The 22,385-nt window shown below is 41.3% G+C and overlaps 1 protein-coding gene across 8 annotated transcripts in view; it reads right to left on the bottom strand.

Moving 5' to 3' along the window:
- Nucleotides 1–22,385, bottom strand: part of Rbp6 (RNA-binding protein 6) — a 194,505-nt gene that overhangs the window by 61,703 nt on the left and 110,417 nt on the right. For all 8 annotated transcript variants that reach the window (XR_011418872.1, XM_044393782.2, XM_070216000.1 and 5 more), the window contains one exon: nucleotides 13,760–13,852. Coding sequence is in view for 7 of the 8 variants with exons in the window: in XM_044393782.2 (XP_044249717.1) it covers nucleotides 13,760–13,852 (93 nt within the window). In the remaining variant the exon portion in view is untranslated. The remainder of the gene's footprint in view (nucleotides 1–13,759; nucleotides 13,853–22,385) is intronic.

The raw sequence follows: 22,385 nt of genomic DNA, 5'->3' as shown, positions 1-22,385 counted from the left end.
TCTGGATTTTTCCATCGCCTTTCTGCTGATTTTCCATCCCCCTGCTGGCAATTTCTCAAGCCCCCCGTTTTTTTTTTCCGCCCGGCGTTAAGCTGCAGCAGCCGTTGATGATAAGCGACGAAAATGTGCAGAAAGCTGAAAGTTTCGCACAATTTTTTATGCCAACGGGATGGGATGGGCATGGCTTGGGATTCGATGGGACGTTCTAGGGGGATGGGGCTGCAAAACGCAAAAAATTTATCACTGCAAGAAGCCGGATGCTGGCTGCCGGCTCCTTGGGCAAATAAAAGGCGAACGAAACTGCAGCGCGCCATTCAATTTGATTACTTGCGTCATAAATACCGGAAGCGTCAGAGTATTGAGGCACTATCACCCCCGTATCTCCGACCGCCCCCTTTAAAGGACCCCCAAGGATCTTCGGGCCGCCCGCACATGTGCGTGATGCTAAGGAGGCGAGGAATATGAATGCGATGTCGATGAATGACGGCGGTAATATCCTGTGCCGTCAGCAATTGCAATGGCTTGGCTGCAGTGACGCAGCAGCTTGCTCCGGACTTTCGACTTGGCTTTCACTGGCTGGGATGGCGGGGGAAAATGGGTGTGGAGGGGGCTTCGAGGAGCAGGAGCCTCCACGCTTTTTATGCACTCAAAAGAATCTGCTCGGCAAGAAAAGGCATTAAAATGTCGACAGTGAAAGCGTCGATGGCTGGGGCGAAGAAAACGTATTAGTAACAGACTATTGAGACGCAAAGCGGCTATAACGGTGGGTGGGTGTCCTTTGGGGTGGTCCTTTAGGGTGGCTGTGGGTGGGGTGGCTCGATTGAAGGCCGCAGCAGGCAGCTAGTGCAAATTCTTACAAGTGCGCCGTTGCCGCTTCGCCGCCAAATGACTTATGTGCTATGGGCTAGCACTCAGCACTCGACAGGCAGGATGCACAATGCAGGACGCAGGAAGCAGGATGAAGGACATGGGACGCAGGATGCATGGACACACGCAGAGAAAATATGCTATACACTCTGACATTATTACTGCCATCAGTATGGTTTTAAAATGTGTTAGAATTTGGTATATTTATTATATAGGTGTTTTTAAAGTACTATAAATATTTTAACAATAAATTTGTCTAAAATGTTGTATGACTAAGAATTTAGTTATTAATTTGAGTGCCTTTAATATTATTTGGAAAAATACTTTGATAGAGAGGGCAAGTAATATAAGTCAGTTTAGCGATAACAATTATTTTAAATTACGAAAACACCAAATAAAGGGTTTATTTTTTCTCCGTGCATGACTTGGAGCAATGACGACGACACTATCGCCAAATCAGCAGCGCAGCTTGCATAAAAAAATTGTAAAAGCGCAGCAGTGTTGGCGATAAAAAGGAGCAGCTACAGCGGCTGCAGGATGCAGGAGTCAAAATGACTTTGGGGCACACACAACATAAGTGCTTATATATATCAGATATAAGCGTTCTCTGTGTGTTTGTGTGTGTAATGACTGATCGTGTGATTTTTTATGCCACACACACAGAGAGTTGCGTTGAAAGACGATTTATCTTGGACTTGGTTGGGTGATTGCCTGGCTAGATGACCCCCTCTCACCAGCCACACCGCCCACAAATCAAACACACACACACACGAGAATGAGAAAGATATAGCGGGGCGAAAGGGACGGAAAAAAGCATAAAAAGTGGCAGCAAAATAAACAAACAAACGAGTTTTTGCTCAACTCTCTGTGAAAATGTAAGTTGCGGTTGCATCAAAACGAACCCAGGGCCAGAAAGAGATGGCGCATCGGGCGGCGAAAGAGAAGGCAGCAAAAAATAATAGCAAAATATCTAACCTGGGGAAAAGGGGGCCGAAAGCGGGGCTTCAAGCGGTTGGCAGAGATTAACTTTCGGGTCGCTCAAAGCGACCACAGCAAGTGCTTTACATTTAAAACACGGCAAAAGGCAGAAGTGCGACAGAGAGGGGCTTAAATGCCAGAGAAAGAGACGGAGACACAGGGCCTAGATGGGATAGAGCTTGTTAGTGGACAGTCGGATGATGGTCAACGGCGTTGACAAAAGCGCATATGCAAAAGCCGCAAGCCGGCCAGATTAACAATTAGCCGGCATTTTAATTTATTTAATATTTATAAGCCAGCTAAATGGGAATTTAGCTATATAAAATACCAGCATAAATAAGCAGCAGAAGGGCCACAAAAACCCGTTTAAAAAAGGGCTAGCATTTTCTTATCGAGCGAGCACAGAGAGAGGAAACACTTCTAAAAAACACGAATAATGAAAATTGATTCTTTGGAAGAAATACTAGAAAGGATTTAAAATTCAATTCCACAGAAATTATAATTTATATCGGTTATACTTTTTATTAAAAAATGTGTGTGTTTCAGACTGATATGACTTTTTTAAAGTTACCCATCAGTGTATCACATTGTTAAGAAAGCGAGAAAAAACTTTTCAATTTTTTTCCGGTGTTGTACCTTTTTGAAAACAGGCGTCTTTATCTTTTTTATGTTTTGGGCTTCAGGGCATTACGCATACGCCGCGTGGGCCATCAGTCCGTTCTCTGGGTTTATCAATGGCAAATCGATGGTTATTGCTTTATAGGCATTCGTGTAATGTGTTCCCCATCGGATCGAACATAACAAAATGCCTAACAAGCCCGAAACGATTCGGAAGTGTGTGTTTCTGCCCTTGGCTAGCGAAAATGTTGTTGCTCTCCGTGTTGAATATTTATGCTTTCACGCAGCAGCCAAAAGCAAATAAACCAAACTGAACAGAACGAAACGAAACGAAATGAAACGGGGAGAGGGGAGTTGGTGCAGAATAAAACATGGCAATGAATTATGATACATGTGTTTGCGACTCCAGTGGCCCAAAAGCCAAAGCCAAAGCAACAGCAACGAAAAGGCAGTTAGCTGGAAGCACAGCCAGCACTCATTCATTTAAATGCCATTTTAAACTTAAATGAAAGTTTATGGCTTTTTATTTGCATTGTCGCATATGTTGGCTTATATATATGGCTAAGGCTGTCGCTTGTTGCTGTTTCCGTTTCTGTTTCGTTGCCTAGTAGATCAACACCCCCCGAAATTGAGGCGAATGCAACATACACATGGCAATCGTGTTGGAGCAGAGAGAGAAATCTGACTGTCGAATGATAAAAGAACAGAATATTATGTTAGTAGACGGTTAAAATTAAATTTACTTGAAATGTAAGTTTTAAATTCGAGTTTTAAATCATGATAGTTATTTGTGCTTTGAGTAGAGAAATTAATATTTATTTTTGGTATTTTTTTAGGTAGAATAGATTTACTTTAATATTCTTCGTTAGTTTATTTAAAGCAAGAGAGAACGCTATAGTCAAGTAATTGGACTATCAGATACCCGTTACTTAGCTAAAAAGAGTTTGAGGGGGATGGAGATATGTAGTCGTCAAAGCCACTGGTGCCATCTAGCGGCTGTTTCATAACTTTTTAACGGATTGTTCGTTTTTAATATTGTTTTCTACACTTCGATAGGTATAAAGGGCGCCACATCTAATTTTTTCCCTAAGCTTTGTTCTGTCCAGTGTAGCTGGTTGTTTTATAGGAGCGACGTGAACACATATGCCACGCAAAACTCGACACTTTACATTTGCCATGGCAATAATTTATTTTTATTTTCGTTGTTTTGCCAGAAATTCGTTACCTGCCAGGACAGGACGGCAGAAACAGAGGCAGAAACGAGCCGAACCGAACAGAACAAAACAGCAGTACAGAAAACAGAACAGAACAGGTAACACGACATGGCAGGTGCAAAAGGCAACTGCGAACAAGCAACATTCAGACGGAGCGGCGTACATAAATCAAATTAATTTTGTAGGCGAGCCAACGTGCGCCATTTTGTGGCACCCTCTCGCTCACACACGCTTTCCCCCTCACTCACACACTTATGGTGCTCGTGGGGAGGGGAGGGGGAAAAGTGCGTTTTAATTGCAAAGATGCCGCCGCGTTTGGCATCGCGATTCGAGGCTAATTAGGCGCACAATTGGCACGAAATAAAAAGCCAGAAAAACAAAGGAGCGTACGTGACTATCTCAAGCTGTCGATCCGCCGTTGCCACGCCCCCTTCCCCCCGCCCACCGCTGAATGTGTGGCAGTGCTGCGATAAAACGTACATTTAAATTGTCGCCAAGGGGGCGGGGCAGTGGGAGGTGGGCGGCAACCGCATCGCACGTGTAGCACACTCGTATTCGTATCATCAAATGAATATTCGCTTATTTGCATCTCTCTCTAGGTGGTAAAAGATACCCCAACCCCACCACCCCACACACTTGCACTGGAGAAAAAAACTTCCAACACTGTATTTAAAAGAATTCCCTCTCGAACATAAAATTTTAAAATTAATTAAAAGGTTCTTAAAATCAAATTAAATTTGTAGTCTAGTCTAAATCCTTTTTCTTTCCGCTCTAAAACTGAGAATTACTTTAATTAACGAGACTTAACCTTAAGATATTGTCATTTTAAAATAATTAAATATTTAAAAACAATTTGTTTAAGATATTTGTAAGCGGTTTACTGTTCCAAATACTTGATCCATTTCTCAGGAACCATTTAAAATGGTATAATCTCAAAGAGGTAAAAATCCCATTAAATTCTAAATCAACTTTAAGTTGCAAGACCTTTTTCTCTCTGTCCACACAAGCAAATGAGTCTCAGCTGCTGTTTTTTCAAAGAGTGTGCATGTGCGACTGCGGATTGATGGCAGTTGGGTGGTTGGCTGATGGCTGACAAAATGAGTTTTCCAGTTATTTTCTTTTTTGCCGGGCGAAAAGGGACAACTGGGGGCACCGGTGGGTTAACCTTTGATTCAACAGCTGGCTTTTAAATTAAGATTTCGCCTGCCTGCCTGGCTGCTTGGATGGCTGGCAGCACTGGGGCCTCTTGTACAATTTCAGCAGCTGGAAATGAGAAAAGTTGCCCTGTTGGCGAGCGAAGTTTTCAGCTGGCTGGCCGCTTGCAAATTTCTCCATCTTGGAGAGTTGTTTGCCGAGAGTTTTTGGCCCGCAGAAGTTTGCTAGCCTGGTAAATATGGGTTTTTGGAGGGAGGAGAATCTAATTTCGAATGATTACGCAGGAGCCTGGCCGGGGAAAACTACTTCAAGCCGGATTATGTTATTACTCGGCCTTGGTCTGTGTATGCATCTGTGGTATCTGAAAGCTGGGCCGTCCCAGCATGCGATGCCACCTCATCTGCATCTAATGATATTGAATAAGCACTTGAAAATCTCATATAAAGTAAACAATTGATTTCCATTACCCCGGTGGGGAATCGGAGATGGGAAGCCAGAGTAGACTTAACAACTTGCCATTTGCTTAGCCACCGTTTACTTGCACATTTTCCCTTTTGCCGTTTGTCCCGCTTTTCTCGCATTTTTTCGCATTTTTCCTGCCCACTTGCCAGGCGGATATCTGATGTCTCAGTGTGTGTGGAGAGCCAGTTTCTTGCGAGTTATTTTCATATTTGTTTAAAGTCTATTTACCGCAAGTTGACAGTGAAATATGCGAAACTAGCGCGTAGCCAAATAAGTGCGACAGTTTCCGGTTACAACTGTGGCAATGCCAATGTCTTGCGGGTAGCAGCAGGAGATTTTTCCTGGTCCGCAGCGCTTTTCCTTCCTCTCCTTCCTCCCCCTGAATTTTGCAGAATTTTCTCCCCTTCGTCAGAGTTGCCTGCATGTCATTGCGGTTTGTTTGTTTGCTTGACTTGCGCCCGGGTAAGGATTTCATGTGCTTGAGCCGCCGAAGGAGGGGGTTTTCGAGAAGGGGTTTTCCAGAGGGGCCTTCCAGAGGGAGATGAGCCTGAACAGGACCAACCGCAGAGTCCTGCGTGTGTGTGTGTAAGAGTGTGTTTGCAAGGCTGTCTGTGCGGGCTGCCTGCCTGTCCGCATGACAATTTGTTGTGCATGAAATCTGCTGCTGCTTTTGCTACTGCTGGTTGCCCCATCCTGCATCCTTCTTATTCCTGCTTACTGGTGCAATGTTTTTTGCGCAATTTGCCAAAGCCATGCCAGGCACGAAGCAGATATGCAGAGCAGCTCGGAGCAACCAGAAGGAAACCAGCGAACAGGACGAGCACGGAGCTCACGCTCCGACTCCAATTCCGAATTCGAATCCGACCACGAGTGCAAATGCACTTGGAAAAGGCTAGACAGCAAAAGATTTTCAACAGTTTCGTTTTTTAAAAAATTCTAGAATTAAATAGTTCAAATAATTGAGAACATTGGTTATATATGGGCAATTCTCTGCTGTTGCACGCGACGTTCGTACGCTTTGCAGGTGAAAAATACTATCTTCCAGTGCTTCTTTTCCTTTGGCACTAGGCTCAAATTAAAGGTCTTGATTAGCACTAAAATATGTGCTAGGGGTGACATTGGGACATTTTTCATTTTTAAGATATATAAAAAAAACCAAGACTTTTGCACGCGACACGAATAGAAGTTACTTTTTTGACTTCCTGCCTAACTTTCGATTGTAACGAAACGTGAAGGAATATTTTAATGCAGTTAATTTCATAGTGTTCCTTGGTCTTTCTTCTTTAAAATGTATTTGGTTTGAATTCAAAATATTGAGTGGTTAATTTTTTATTAGTATCGAAGTGACTGTCACACGCTACATGTCGCACGCGACAGTTTTTTCCGTCATTTTCTTAGGTGGTTTTTCTGCAACCTTAACGTCAAAAAAACCGTTTAAGAGCCACTTTAAAAAATACTAAAAAATACCAAAAAATGACTTTTTTGTCCATATAACCGGTATTACCCTGTAAAATTATCCAAGGATACTGATATTACTTAGCTTATTTGAGGATCCATCTAACTAGAATCAAATATCAGTGCAAAATCATGTAGAAATATGTTTTTTTCAAGTTTTACGCTTTTTGGCTTGGTTGACATCCCCAGAGAATTGCCCATATACTATAGACGATTTATGCTCGTAAAACAATGTTCCGAAACCTTATAGTATTCTATTTTTGATCAATTTTGTATTGACTTTGAGCTTGAGATCATATCGATATGCGCATGGTAAATTTTTGGTATTTATACGCAAGTCGTTTTTACCACGCAATACTGGTGAATGGCCGATTTCTCTCTCTTGAAGATTCTCTGACTTCGAAAAAGAGAGGAAGAAGCAATATGGCGACTTAACTTACGTGAGTGGAAGCGAGAATGGCACATTGCTTACATTTCAAGCATATCGAATTGAGATGCCGCATACCAAGTCAAAATTGATACCACATAAATGTGCCCAAGGATTGTAAGTTATGGTACTGTACATTTTTTTCCGAAACCATACATAGTTACACTATTGTTTCTTTCAGTGCCTGGCTGTAGCTGTGGCTAAGCTCAGTCCGGGCAAATAGTCTGGGCTGTGTAAACAAACGGTTATCCCTGCCGAGTCGCTCGCTTGCAAGACATATTAGATTTCCCTTCGCCGCTATATCTCCCTATGGCCATGGCTATGGCTATAGTTGTAGTTGTAGTGGCACTGGTAGCTGAGCCTAACCACTGAGACGGAAGTAATGTGTCTATCAAAGCATTAACAACGAACCCGGCCAACGAAGGGAAACCAAAGCGAAACCGAAACGTCTTCGTTTCAAATAGAGTTTTTCGCATACCCTAATCGCAAGTGAAAGGGGTGCATCGTATTGATTTCCCATCGGTTTTGAGCTCAGCCGAAGATAAGGCTTTATGAAAGGGTATTCGGATCCCAAACCTCAGTTGACAGCTATGAAAAATGTGTATTGCATTGTTTTAGATTGGGATTGGGGATTGGCGATGGGGATGGGGATGGATGGTACTTGTTTGCCAAATGCCTTTTGCATTAAACGCCTTTATGCCAAATTGAACACAATTAAATTAGTTGCGGCCAAGGGATTAAGGTGGAAATTGCCATCGTGGCTGCTGCTGTCTGTGTTTATGTATAACTAATTGGCTATGTAAATGGCAGCTGAGTGTTTGCCGTGTGTGTGCGTGTGTTTGTCGTGTGTGTTTGTTCCACCTACACATATGCAGGCTGTTAATTACGAGCATAGGCAACCGCAGCACAGTGGGGTAACAGAGGCCAAAAGTGCGAATCAAATCAACCAAGCATGATACGATGCCCAAAAAAAATTTTTTAAAACAAGTTTAAATCACTTATAAAAAAAAAAACGGATTTACTAAAAAAAATATTTTTTTAGTATTTAAAATTAATTTTTAATTTTAGTGAAATAGACGAAAACTATGTTATTCTGTTATTTTCGTGTGTCTCAATGCATTTGCAGTAAAATTGTTTTATATTATTATTTTAGGTAATTGTTAATATCCTAAAAATTAAATAAAAACATTTCTTATGTTGTCCAACCATTTTCGATTGATATTTAAGCGCAAAAATGTTTTTTGACCAAAAATTTGGGTTTTTTTTTGTGTATGTTTTTTTTATAATACTTTATTAACACTAAAATTATTAAACACTTTTAACAATCTGTGCAGTGCACTGCAGCGCCATATTTTTTTTATCGAACAATTTTATTGAAAATCGAATAACAATTCTCACGATTTGGTCTGACTGTTAACCTTAAAGGTCTTTTTCCATTTTATCCAATTGTTTTATATGCGTTTAGAGCCAAATTTGATTCGGATTGGTCAATTAATTCACCCTCAGAAGCTAAAAGAGTAAGCGCATCTTTTGGCTTACAAATGTGAAGATATCTCCCTACCTATAAACGATAGAGGTAAAGGAACAAAAGATTCCAACTCTGCTGCCTTAAAGTTAGTAAAAGTGTATTTTACTTCCTTAAAATATGCCCAGGAAAGGCAAACGTACTAATAAAACCGTTTCTGAAAAATTTTTAATTTTTGAGGTTAGGTTACTGTTATTAACTTTTCTCAAAAAAAGCACAAAACAGCACCTCTATTTTTGCACATTTGAAAGTTTATATATCAGAGAAATTTTCAGTAAAATATGAAAACGGCGAAACCCGGCTCTTTTGAGAAATCTTTAAAGATTTCTCAGAATCAGGTTAAATTTAAGGTGTATGAAAAATATTTATTAAAAATATAATATATGAATTCTACATTTTTGTTTTTAAGTGAAAAATTAGTTAAGATTTAAAAGAAAACAATGGCATTTTCAGTTTTTTGGTACATTAAAGAATGTTAGTTTAATATTTTTTTAAAAATGAAGAAAAAGTACAATTTGGATAGTCTTGATGAAATGTGAATCAAAGTGTAACTTTAAGAAAGGATAACTCTAGTTTGATAAAACTAAATGCGATTTGAGTTTTAGATTATGAAAGGTCATTCAATGTACCATAAACTGCCATCATTACTTTTAGAGATTTTTGAGATTTGATTTTAACATTAATTCGCAAAATCGGCCTCTGTTACCCCACTGTGCGCAGCTTATAGATGATTGGGCCGGTTTAGAGTGGTTTGAAAGGTTCTAGGGTGGCTCTGTTTCTGTTGCGGGCTCTGGGTTTGAGTTGAGTTTGGGCCTGCTGTTTGTCAAGGGGGCCGGTGGCACATCATCCGCCCACATTGACATTTCGAGCAGCGTTGTCATGAAACCTTTTGCTAAGGATTATGCAAATCTGCCACTCATCGTGCACTCACTCACACACACACACACAGTCGGCTCAAACACACACACTCACCCATACAGAAGCACTGGCGTGCCTTCATTTACATTTACATTCAGCTAGCTGAAGATTTGCGCATCATAATTTATGCCCCTCAAGCCCCACATTTCCCCGAAAGAGACAGCTAGACGTGGAGGGAAGGAGAAAGGGCGAGACACTTCATTCAGAACGCCTCAAAAATTGCCCACAGTTATGACAGCCAGGTGAACTCTGACAGAATCAGGAGCAGCAGCCAGGACTCACTCGGATTCTTATTCACGTACAGAGCCGAGCACTGGGAAAAATATTACCAAATAATGGGCCTTATAGCACCAGAGTATCGAATCATCTAGCTTAATTAATCACGCTTTGCTGGGGTGGCAGAGATTTATATTTAAACTAGGCAAACTTAGGCAAATATTAAAGTCTTACGGAAATATTGAATTTATTTTTTCTATATATATGCAATTGCATAAAATTGATTAAATGCCTGATAAATAAATTTTGAATAAATAAATGTGGCTTACTATGACATCATATTTTGATTTTTCAAATCTATAGATTACATTTTGGCTTCTTATTACTTATTTTATTTAACAGCCTTATTTTCCGCTTTAATTTAAACACTTTTTGTATTCTTTCCTAGATTTGTGTGGCACACGACTTTATGCCGCCATTCAACCAAAACTTTTTCTATTATTATGATTGTTACGCTACAAGCGTTGCAATAATATTATTCATCACACTTAATCTCGAGTGGCTTTTTGTTATTTTTTGCGCCAGTGTATTCCAGCTCTCGCTCGCTTGCCTTTCCATAATTAAATCATAAAAAATTGTTTTTTAATGAAATTAGTTGGGGTTTTTTCTGTGCTGTTGTTTTCGTTTTGGCTTTGCTTTGCATGATTTGTCATAATTAATACCGAAGTGGGCGGGTCTCCAGGGGCAGAAAGAGAGTTATCTGACATTTGAGTGCCCTGGCCAACAGTTTTGCCCATTTCCCGGGAGAAGGTGCACTTTTTGCCATTTGCCTGGCGAGATTCGGGGTCCTGGCCCCCATAAAATGCTTATGAAAAGCGCTTAAATTTACTAACCTTTGCGGTGCTTGGGAAGGGGGTAAGGGGAGGGGGATATCTGGCAATGCAAACACCGTAAACACCTTTAAAAGCCAGTCCAAAGGAGACCGGACTTGGCTGCCAGATCCTGATAGTTGGCCGGGCAATTTCCATGCGGAGGGACTTTACAAAATGTGTAGTTTATTTGCAATTTTTTAGCCAACGAGCTTTACGTTTCTGTTTTGATTCCCACTCCCTTTTTCCTCCCATTTTCCCTTCCTTTCGAATGTGGAATTTTCGTTATCGCCGAGCTTGCAGCAGCAGCAGCAGCATCTGCATCAGTTGCAATAAAATCAGTGGCCAAAGGTTGCAGCATCTGAGGTCAGCTGGGTGGCACTTTTCTACATTTCCACCTCGCAGCCCCCTTTTGCATGTGTGTGTGCTTGTTAAATAGAACATTTGCAGGGAAAACCTGCGCAGGAAAAATTTGAATTTCAGCCGTTGTGTTTTGCTTATCCTGTTGGTTTTTTTTTGCTCAGTTCTTAGTTCTTTTGATTTGTTTTCGCATTTAGGAAATAGTTTTCTGATTTGCATTTAAAGGGTCATTTTTGGTGGGGCTTTAAGAGCTGTTGTTCTTTTTATAGGGATTTTAATATTTTAAGAGTGCTGATTTGAATTTCCGAAATTCTTTCTTCAGAAAAACTGTGCTACAGATATCTAAAAACCATATAGTTATATAAAGTTCCCAGTTTTAATTGAGAGCCTTTTTCTATTGCGAAATGCAAATTCAAGAGCATACATTTTTGAAGGGCATCCGAAAGTGGTATTTGTGCACTGCAAAATGAAAATGGAAATGCAGCTAAACAACAATGAAAACATTTGAAAACGGCACTTGAAAAGATACAATAAACAGAAAATGGTATTCGCTGCAAACTGACATAAAAAAGGTTGGCCTGGCAACACGGAATTGGCTGGCAGGACTGCGTCATAAATTTCTATCTGCTTTATATATGGAGCAGGGGTCTAGCTTTATATAGGGATCGGGATATGTTGTTGTGGGTGCTACGCATGCAACTATTAATCATATTGAATGGCGCGCCCCGACTTGTCCGGCTAATCAATCTTGCCAGGAGCAATCTCTCCGCGCTCATCTCATCCGAAAGCGGAAGAAAAATGGCCGCTAAAGTCATTAACGCCTCGCTGGTCACCTGCCGCCAAAAACAGGGGAGAGCCGGTGGAAAACTGGGAGGTAAACTAAGCCGCCGTTTGCCATTTTGCTATTTTGTTTATGGACCTGGCGAAAATCTGTCTACCCTCTCTAACCACCCACCCATCAGATTTTCCCCGGCTTTTCCCAGCTGCCCAATGAGGCGGCAGGGAAAAGCCAAAGGGGATTAGTTGTAATCAATAACTTGGCCAAAGGGAAGGGAAAGGGAAAACTGGTCTTGGGCTTCTGTTTTGTTTGCCTGTCGAAAGTTTCTCCGCACAGCTTATGGGCGGGCTTATACACTCGCAGCCAAGTTATTATTATAATTTCCTTTGCCAATGCGGATTAATTGAAAAGTTTTCCATTAAGAATTCGCGCTTGGTTAAATCGCCCCGCCGTCTTTTGTTTCACCTTTTGCCATACAATACCATGCAATATAACATGTCTATATATATTTTCATATCTTCACTATTTGATCGTTATGGATTTTGACAGTTTGGCCGGGCATGATGAAAATTACTTAAAAGCATTTCGTTACCCAGCGCTGATTTGATTGATGGCCGTTTATGGATGCTCCTCCCCCACTCGTCATTATATTCGCATTATCAAGTGCTATCGCTATATATATATATATAGGTATATATAGCTTTAGTGGGCGGGGCAATGGAGCATTGCAAATGGCAGTTGACGTCTTGCGGCGAGGAGCTGACAAAAAGTAGCGCCAATTTATGTCAATTATCGGAAGCTTTACCTGCGGAGTTGAATTTCGTTTGGGGGACTTTTCGCATGGGTTGCGGGAAATCGAGAAAAATCGTCAAAAATCCCCTCGAGACCTGGCTGCGTAATTTGCTGGGGAAAAACAAATAATGGCATTTTTAGCTGTTATCCGATACAGCTACTTTTTTCACATTCAAATTTGTCACAAATATTTTTAAAGTAACATCGATTATTTTTTAAATTCTACATCCTTTAATTTGTTCTTCCCCTTTTTTTCACTTTTTCCTCTTCACTTCAACGCTTTCCATATCTACCTGGCAGCAACCATTTAATTCTTAAACTCTTCTCGACATGTTCTATCCTCTTGTAAAATCCCCTTACCATCCGATAGCACATCGTTAATGAAAAATTCGTGTTTGGGGCTTTTTTTGCGCTTCGACAGGATCGGGAGAGTCGCTCATTAAAATCGGCGGCGGGAAGGCAGAAGAGCGTCTAACAAATCGATTTTCGTTTAGTATCGTAATCAACAACACAGGATTTCAGTGCTCGTGCTAAAAATTTGTTTTTTGCGCTATAACAAGTCTGGCGAGGCCCCCGTTTCGGCCTTTTGCCCAACATGGCTGAATGGAGAACTTAAAGAGCACTCGAACGGCACTCAGCCGCAAACACACTCACACAGCTGCACACTCGATATGCATATGTGTGTGTGTGTTTAAGTGGAGTTTTTTTGGGGGGCGGAATGGAGTGCTGGGCTTTGCAGTACTTGTCAAGATTGAATTTGGTTCGAATTTTTTTAGAGGTTTTTCTCTTTCATTTGCTGGCTTCGAATTCTTTCATTTTTTTTTTTTGGCGTTTTTATTGATCAAACAAAACGTAGCAAGTGGCAGCCAGTGAAGGTGTCACTGCTTACGGCAAGAAAAAAGAGAAATATATATACAAATTTACCCGAACATTGTTGGGGAAACACGCGCAGTGCGAATAGATTGCATGATTTGCTCCACTGCCTGTCATTCTGATTTTTTATGATTATTATTTTGCTACATTTCGTTTAGCATTTTGGCATGTGACTGGCTCCCGTTTCGATAAATGTATGTAGTTATGGATATCACGGGGTTATATAGTATATAGTAGGAGTTCTCCACTTACCGGACCAAACTGTTCGAAGTAACTTTTGACATCCTCCAGTGTGGTGGGCGCCGAGAGGCCGCCCACAAAGATTTTCTTCGTTCTCGTCACCATCTGCAACGGGGCCAAAAAAAACGAAAAACGGGTTAACACATATATATGCATATAGTGGCGGAGAGTAATGAGCGGAAAGGTTAAGTTGGGCGGTATTTAAATATGCATTTTATCCTAGACTTTACGCGGGTTACACCGAAAGTTATGACCCTTTAGACGACCGGGAGCCGGGAGCCCGGAGCCCGGGGACTTGAGGCTTCGACCTTCGAGCCCGCCCGTCTTCCACCCAAGTTCCTGTAACTTATGGCCACCAACTTTCGCCATGAGTCGTTCGACCATTTTGTGCATTTTATGTACTACATGCATGGCCCCTTATTCTCCTTCCCCCGCCTCCAGATGTGCGAGTCTGTGTGTGTGCAGCTGGCATTTTTAAGCTGACAGTTTCAAGTGCCAACTTTACGCAGTTAGTGCAGCAGAAGCAGCAGCCGTCGAGCACCCAGCACCGAAAATGATGGCGAGACAAGGACGAGCAAGCAGCCTCAGGCTTGCATATGTAGGTGCACTCAAAGAAATGGGTTTTAAACAGGCGTATACACTTTTAAAATGAAAAATAAATTGATAAATAAATTTAATTAAAATAATAAAAATAAATACAATACATTTTAAAAGCTATTACAAAAATAGTTTAATTTAAGTTAACTGCTAACTCAATAATAAAACCACTGGTTATTAAAAATATTTTTTTAGTTTCTATTCCTTTTAAATCATGGTTACAACAACAAAGTGTTTTATTGTGATTTTTGCTGAGCTTTTCTCTCTCTTAAATTCCCAAAATACTCAAAATTTCCCCGCAGTGCACTCGTGTGTGTTAGCTGCTGGCTGTCTGCGTGTGTGTAGTGCAACGCCAGCCTTTTTAGCCCGCAGGCAAGCGTAAACTGTTAACGTTAAGTGACGGCAGTTAAGGCACAGTGGGCCCATCGCAGAGCCCCACCAATTTTAATTTGTATAATTTTTAAAAAATTACCCACAAGCTAAGTAAACCCCAGAGACCTCGGCTAAGTTCAGAGGCTGCCACGGTTGGATGGGAAAAGCCAAGAGGGCGGCAGGGGGCGTGGTTCTTGACGGGATCAGCGAGGGAGGACCCACGGTTCGAGGGACCCTCGAATAAACCGGATGAAGCTGATGACGCTGATTGCACTGACGCTTGCAAGCTGCAATTTATGAGCACGGTACAGACAAACCCCCCTCGAAACCCCCTTTATGAAGAGGGGCTGTGTGGCGGAGGCGATGTGGGATATGTCCGTTAAGGAAGCTAACGATATGTAACAGCGGTGCTGATGTTTCTGCAGTGCCAGCAGTAAAATTCATACAATGTCGTAAAATTAAAACACTTGTGCTGTCGCACTCACTCGCACAGATAGAGACGGAGATAGTGAGTGAGAGGGGAGGTTTAGATGTTACTACAAAGTTGGTCGTGCAGCTTTTGGCAAGGCAAATCGCTTTGGCCCAGAGTCCTGTCTTCTTGCTCAGCTCCCGGCTTCTGTTTTTGGTCTCCTTCTTCCTGTCGCTTCTAGTTTTTCTTCCTCCTGTTTTTCCATTTTTTTTCTGATTTCTTTTTGTCTGTGCTGCACTTTAGCCAGGTTGAGTTAGCAGTGGGGCTTGTGGTCGGATGGCGGGGAGGTTAGGTGGTGCTGCACTCCGCGGGCGTTCCCTCTAACAATTTGCAAAAGCAAAAAACGAGCAGAAATCAAGTTGAGAGTGCGCTGCAAGAAAGTAACTGTAACAACATGACGTCCGAGACAACGTTGAACCCGGCACCAATCTAGCACCACCCCCCGTCGATGCACCACCCATGTGGCTCATCATCACCAGCCACAAAATGGGTACAGAAATTGCAGCGTTGTTAAAAAGCGATTCAAACTGCAGTGGCCAGCACTTTGAGTGTGTCCGTGCACTAGCGAAAAATTATGATAGCAAATCTCTAGTGGTTTGAAATTACGTAAAAGGGGCAATCAATTGTATTTTAATTATAGAAACATATTTAGGACACCTATATTTAAATTATACTGATAATAATTTGATAGAAAATACTTAAAAAGGTTTAAACAATATTTATATATTAATTTATGCAAATTTTATCATTTAAAAGGAACCTCAAGTTGAAGAGCAGTTTTAAGGGAAGACAATGATTCCCTTTTAGTGCCAAAACTGTTTCCTCTGTGCGGTTACAGGCTTCACTCCAGCTGTCGACCACAACGCACTCCGCCCTGCACTAATCACTCCCAGAATGGAGCTACTTAAACTAATAAACTGGAGCTGGGAGTTTGATTGCTCGACCAATGTCGGCAATGTCATCATCAAATATAAATGAACCAGTTTGGGAACACGCCCAGTGCTGATAGCGGGGCATGAATCAAAAACAAAACACACCCAAAACCGAACCAAACGCGACCTCAAGACAAATACACACGCGGCCGGGGGAAGCATGGATATCCAGGATACAAGAATACAAGGATACGCAGATACTCAGATATCCAGATACAAATGGCACCACACACGCATACTAACGAAGTGACACGGCATTTTAACGGCCACCGCAGCGGAGCACAGATTAGGAATGTCAATATTAGCCACAAGGACTGCGATGAGCCGCCGGATGTCCTGGGGGGCGGGGTGGTGGGGTCGAGTGGGCGGGGCCGACAACTGGCACAATGTTTGGCCATGGCCATGTCTTTTTGGCCGGGTAATGCCGAAAATTTGACAAATGACGTCACGAGTGGGCGTGCAGCAAGCGGTGGGCGTGGCAGCGTGATGAGAAGAATCGGTTGAGCAGGGGGAAGAATTGGGGGAAGGACACACGAAAGCGCAAGAAGGCGGACCGTTTACAATGCAGATGACAGGAAAGTCGCCCTACGGATGGATGTCTACTGTAAAATGGACTCCACTGAGGCAAAGGGTTTCGATCTTCCAACTTTAAACTATTAAGTATATGGGACGTTCCATATCAACCCGGCCACCCCCTTTTTTGATTTTTTTTCTATGTGGACAGTACCATATTGATTGCAAAGCCCCTTGCTTCCAATATTTTACCTCATACCCATTTTGTCAATCTTACCACTCTTTCGCCGTATATTCGCGCTGAAAAGAAAACACAAAATCATTTTTAACCTGCGAACGAAAGACACAATCGGCATGGTTCAAAAGCAGAAAAATCTGTCTTTCCATGGCCGATTACGAGAAAAAAAATTGATTTTATTAGACCGTAGATGACCAAACGATAGCGTTTTTTAAGTCTAAAAGTAGGACTTCGTCTAAAGGGCCAGTCTGCAAAAATACCATTATATTTTTCTCAAAAGGCCCCAGATTTATGGGATTTTTTGCCACTGGTTCCAAAGTGGGATCTCTCTTGAGTAATTAGCTATGAATACTTTTGTTCGTTTTTAGTGTAGTTAACTGTCAGAAAGAACTAATAAGTAATTTAAAATAATCGTATATGCTTTGGAAAAAATTAATAAATCAATGAAAATAATTCATAGATAATTCCACAAGATAGATCCCACTTTGAAACCAGCGGCATAAAATCCGTTAAATATGGGGCTTTCTGAGAAAAATATAATGGTATTTTTGCAGACTGGCCCTTTGGACGAAATCCCACTTTTAGACTTTAAAAACGCTATCGCTTGGTCATCTACGGTCTAATAAAATTTATTTTTTTTCTCGTAATCGGCCATGGAAAGACAGATTTTTCTGATTTTGAACCATGCCAATTGTTTCTTCCGTTCGCAGGATAAAAATGATTTTGTGTTTTCTTTTCAACGCGATTATACGGCGAAAGAGTGGTAACATTGACAAAATAGGTATAAGGTAAACTATTGAAAGCAAGGGGCTTTGCAATCAATGTGGTACTGTCCACATAGAAAAAAAAATCAAAAAAGGGGGTGGCCGGGTTGATATGGAACGTCCCATATGTAAGGAATCAAAGCCGCAGCAAATAGCACAGTTTTCATTCAGATTTTTAGATCTCCCTAAAGATTTTGTTATATTATAATTTCAGTCAGATGTTTGCAGCGCAGTGAAGGAGACGTTTCCGACCACATAAAGTATATATATTCTTGATCAGCACCAATAGCCGAGTCTATCTAGCCATGTCCGTCTGTCCGTTTCTATGCGAACTAGTCTCTCAGTTTTAAAGCTATCGCGATGAAACTTTCCCGAAAGTCTTCTTTCTATTGCAGGTAGTACATATGTCGGAGCGAGCCGGATCGGACCACTATACCTTAAGGCTTCCATAGGAGTATTCAAACAAATATAAGAAAATTCATTGTAACTTTGTAGGAAGTAGGCGTTTTGATTCTTGACTACTTATGTATAAGCAAAATTAAAATAGATACGCTGAATCTGGAATCCCTGGAACTGCACCGTGTGAGCATTACTTTATCTGCAAGGGTATATAAGCTTCGGCAGGCCGAAGTTAGCTTCCTTTCTTGTTTTTAGTTATATTTCATAATTTAACAAAAAAATAAGCCAAAAAAAATTTATTTTATAAGTTTAATACATTGACTCATTTTTCGAAACAAATAACTTTATCAAAATAAAACGAATGATTAAAAAGACAACTCCAAAAATGTTTCTATATTCTTTATAATTTAGTCAAATCAATATGTGTGATGGGTAAATTGAATTTATTTACATTAAAACCCATTAAAAAAAGTGATTTACCGTAAAGTTAGAAAGAAGAAAGGGAAGTCTTGCATTCATTACAAAATATTTTAATTGTTTTCTATTCTTTAAATTAAATTACTTTTGTTGCATTGACGTCCTAATCATTCCATTTAATCCAATCACTGCAATCGATCGGATGTGTAAGAGGATACTACACCCTGCAAATAAAACCAAAGGCCATCAATCAATTCAACACCTAGACTGCTTATTTAATAAACAGATTTACGCCTTTCCTCAAACATTGCGGATTTTAATAAGGCGTAGCATATAAATAGGAAAATACAATAAAATCGACACTTTATCACGGCCTCTCGTCGGATGCTCAAGACTGTTGACAAGTCGCATGCATATTTCATTCTGACATAGCTGCTATCGATAACCCCGACTTATCCTGCCGACTTGGCTCGTCCTGCTCCGGACGAATCCAAGGATTAGGAGATGGGGGATGAAAAGCGATGCCGACATGGCCATCATCTCCATCATCTCTCGGGGAGCAGCCGATGTCTGTTATGTTAGTGGGAAAGGCCAAATCAATTTAACACTTTCAACTAAATTATTCATTTTGCATAATAATTTTCAAATCTGTCAAAAATGTACACTCACACACACACACACCAGCAAACACCCACGGATACACAGGATTTTCGAGGCGTCTGCACTTTCACACGCTCCGGAATGGGGGCGTGGCATTCGGGGGGCGGCTTTTGCGGAACGCTTCCCAAAAAGCACTCAAATAATTCCCGGGCGTAAGCTAAACCAGCGCAAAGTTGCCAAGAGCTCACAACAATGGCAAACGGAAATTGGGGAAGGGGTTTTTCTGTAGAGCAATGAAATTGGAAAGGGGGATTCTTCTGGTTGGGGGTAGGTGGAGTGCGCGGGTTGGGAAAATGGAAAACCCTTTAACCGTGCGTAGGCTCCGCCGTCGTCCGCCAAGCGTCGCAAATTCTGTTAAGCGAAAATTTCATCAACGAGCCAGAATTTTCATTCGCCATTCAGACGCTCGCCCCACCTGCCCTTCTCGTTGCCTCGTTCGTTGTCAAAATGAAAGGAAAATGTCTCATAAATCCTTTTAATATTAAATGAGCTCGTTCTACGCGACAGCCCCCCCAGACCGAGCCGTGAAAAGCGGTAGGGAAAATGGTGGAAATTCGGGCAACGCACACACTTAAAATTATGTGGCTAATGGGAGCAACTTGCCTGGAAATTGCGCGCGGAACTGCGGAGATGTCTCGAATCGGCGACACATGTTCAGCGGAAAAGCGGGGGGAAATGGGGGAAAGGGACCGAAGGACCGGGGCACTCTGCCAATTGTCATTAAATGTAATTTTTAAACCTGTTAGCGCATGTGTGCCATAAAATGCGAGGTTAAAAAGGGTTTTTCTTTCGGGCCTCCCTAGGATGTCCTTTTTTCTGTGCTGTCATTTGGTTTTATTGTGAAATTAGTCGGCTAAAGCGGGTTTATTAAAGTTCGCCCCGAAATTCCTGATGCGATGCCTGAATTTTCAGCCTGGGTGGCCGAACGGGTTAAGGGGCGATTTTCAACGACAACAATTTGTAACATTTGCCGCACTTCCCGCAAGAATTTGGCTCGCAGGGGGTGGGAGGGCGAATAAGGAAAAAAACGGCATTACGGGAAAACGGGATTGGTTGTAACCCACTCGAAAAAAGAGCTCCAACATCATTCAAAGTGACAAATTATCCATGCAAATTTTATACAAAATAAAGGGTGGAAAGGGAGGGGACACCAACACAACGCCCGCCGCCGTGGGAAAAAGTGTTACATACTTATGAGTGTTGGTGAAGAGCTCCGGCCTGAAATATGAGCATTGATAGAAAGTTTGACAAATGCCAAAGGATGCCATTTCAGGATAAGAACAGGAAACAAGATGGGGGGAATATATATGGAGGCTGCTTATTCAAGCATTATCTTTGTTCATTTCCTTTTACACTTTCAAAAATAAAATCCTGCCACAGATTATATTTTATTTTTGGATTTTCTAAAACTTCTGGCTGTTTTTTTCTGTAGTAGTTCTTAAAAATTAAACTTATATATTTTTAAGGATTAATGGGTATTTTTAAGTTAGTTATTAAATGCATTTATATGCAGTTCTAGTTCTTAAAAGCAAAAAACAAAAACAGAACAGAAGAAATTATCTTAAGTCACAACAAAAGTTCTTCTGGAATTGTCTCTGATACATTTTTTTCGATATCATATGAATATCTGGGGTCCTAAAAGCCCATATTTTCGCTGTGCACGTTCGGCTATCCTTAGTTATGCATAATTCGATATGCTCCATCAATGACGCATTTTGCCGCTCTCGGTTTTCTGTTTTTGTCTGGCTTTCAATTAAAATGACCATAATCACACACAGTCACAGACAGGACATAACGCACCCACACCCTCATCCACGTACCCAGACACTGACACAGACACCGACACAGACACATGTGGTCCTGATCCCAGTGCGTTGAGCCCAAACAAAATTTGTGCAATTTCCGTTACTAATACTTTTTGGTCAATTTCCTTCGAAATTTGCTTGGCCAGTCGATCCGGCAGGACAAAAAGCGTTCGTTCGTTCGTCCGTCTTCCTTGTTGATTTATTGCCCTGACAGAAGGAAGTCCCATCCTCCGGTCGCTCCTTAATTTCGTTGATATTTATGCGGCAAATGTCTCTGCGAACGTAGCCAATAAACACGTTCCTGTCCTGCCACTGACAAGGGATAATGGGCCCGGTTCATAGAGAAATCAGCATTTGAATATGCCCCAGGGACGGGGACTAACGGACTGAGAGTGAGAGGAGGACCTTCCTTCAAAGGGAATGCAAATTCCGAGTGAAGTCCTGCTTTTTTGTCCAGCTTAAACTTGTAAATCAAATGAAATATATGGCCGGCACATAAATACATTTTCGGAGATTGATGTCGAAGAGTTTAGCTCCCCAACTTCGTTTCCGAACCGAACCGATCTGAGCTGAGTTGGCATTTTAATGAGCTCCATAATGCGCCGGGGCAGCAAAAACTAAAATGGCGCATCGCTCACAAATTGGTTGCGGGTGGGTGGCAAAAAGGATGGCGAAAGCCAGAGCAACAGAGTCCTGGCAAGTCACCTTATTTATGCATAACAATAATGAATATTATACAACAAGCCCGAAATGTAATTCTGTGTAATTAATTATTAATTTATGCGCATACATTTAACTCACACGCATTGTCGTCGACAGCAGGAGCGAAAGCAAAAGCAAAGGAAGGACCAGGACACATGTGTGTGTCCCTGTGTCTTCACCCCGTTCCCCTCGCTCCTCCAGCGAGTTTCTGTGTGTGTGTGTGTTTGGCATTGGCATCCTGGCACAATGGCGGCTGGCGGATACGGAAACTGTTTTGCTGCCGTTGATGCCGATGCCATAGAGAAGCCCCGGCCATTGTTGTTGCCGATGCCAGGCTTACCCATTAATTGGCGCTATTTATGGCTTGATTGGATTTAAACATATTCAAGTTTGGACTGCCATTTACCCCTTTCACTATTTTATATCTTATAAAGTTTGCTATTTCAAAATCTTGATAAAACAGTTCTAAAAGCCGAGGCTCAAGAAAGGGTATAATTTTGATTGTTATATTTTTGTTTCAAATATTTTATTTTTGTTAAGTTATTTTTATAATTTTTCCTATACCTTACTTTTTTTTACCAACAGCTTAAAATATTTTGTTTAGTTTTTTTTTTAATTAAATTCTAATTAAATTATACTTTCAAAATTTTTTTAAAAACAAAATGTTTATATCTTTACTCTATTTTTCGAAGGGTATTTACTGGTCGAGCTGATCACCTCCATACCCTTTATTGCCACTGCTGCAGCGACTAACGACTAACGACCAACAA

The sequence above is a fragment of the Drosophila takahashii genome, chromosome 3L, assembly GCF_030179915.1.
Source record: "Drosophila takahashii strain IR98-3 E-12201 chromosome 3L, DtakHiC1v2, whole genome shotgun sequence".
Classification (NCBI taxonomy): Eukaryota; Metazoa; Arthropoda; class Insecta; order Diptera; family Drosophilidae; genus Drosophila; species Drosophila takahashii.
This window is presented reverse-complemented; position numbering and strand designations above follow the sequence as displayed.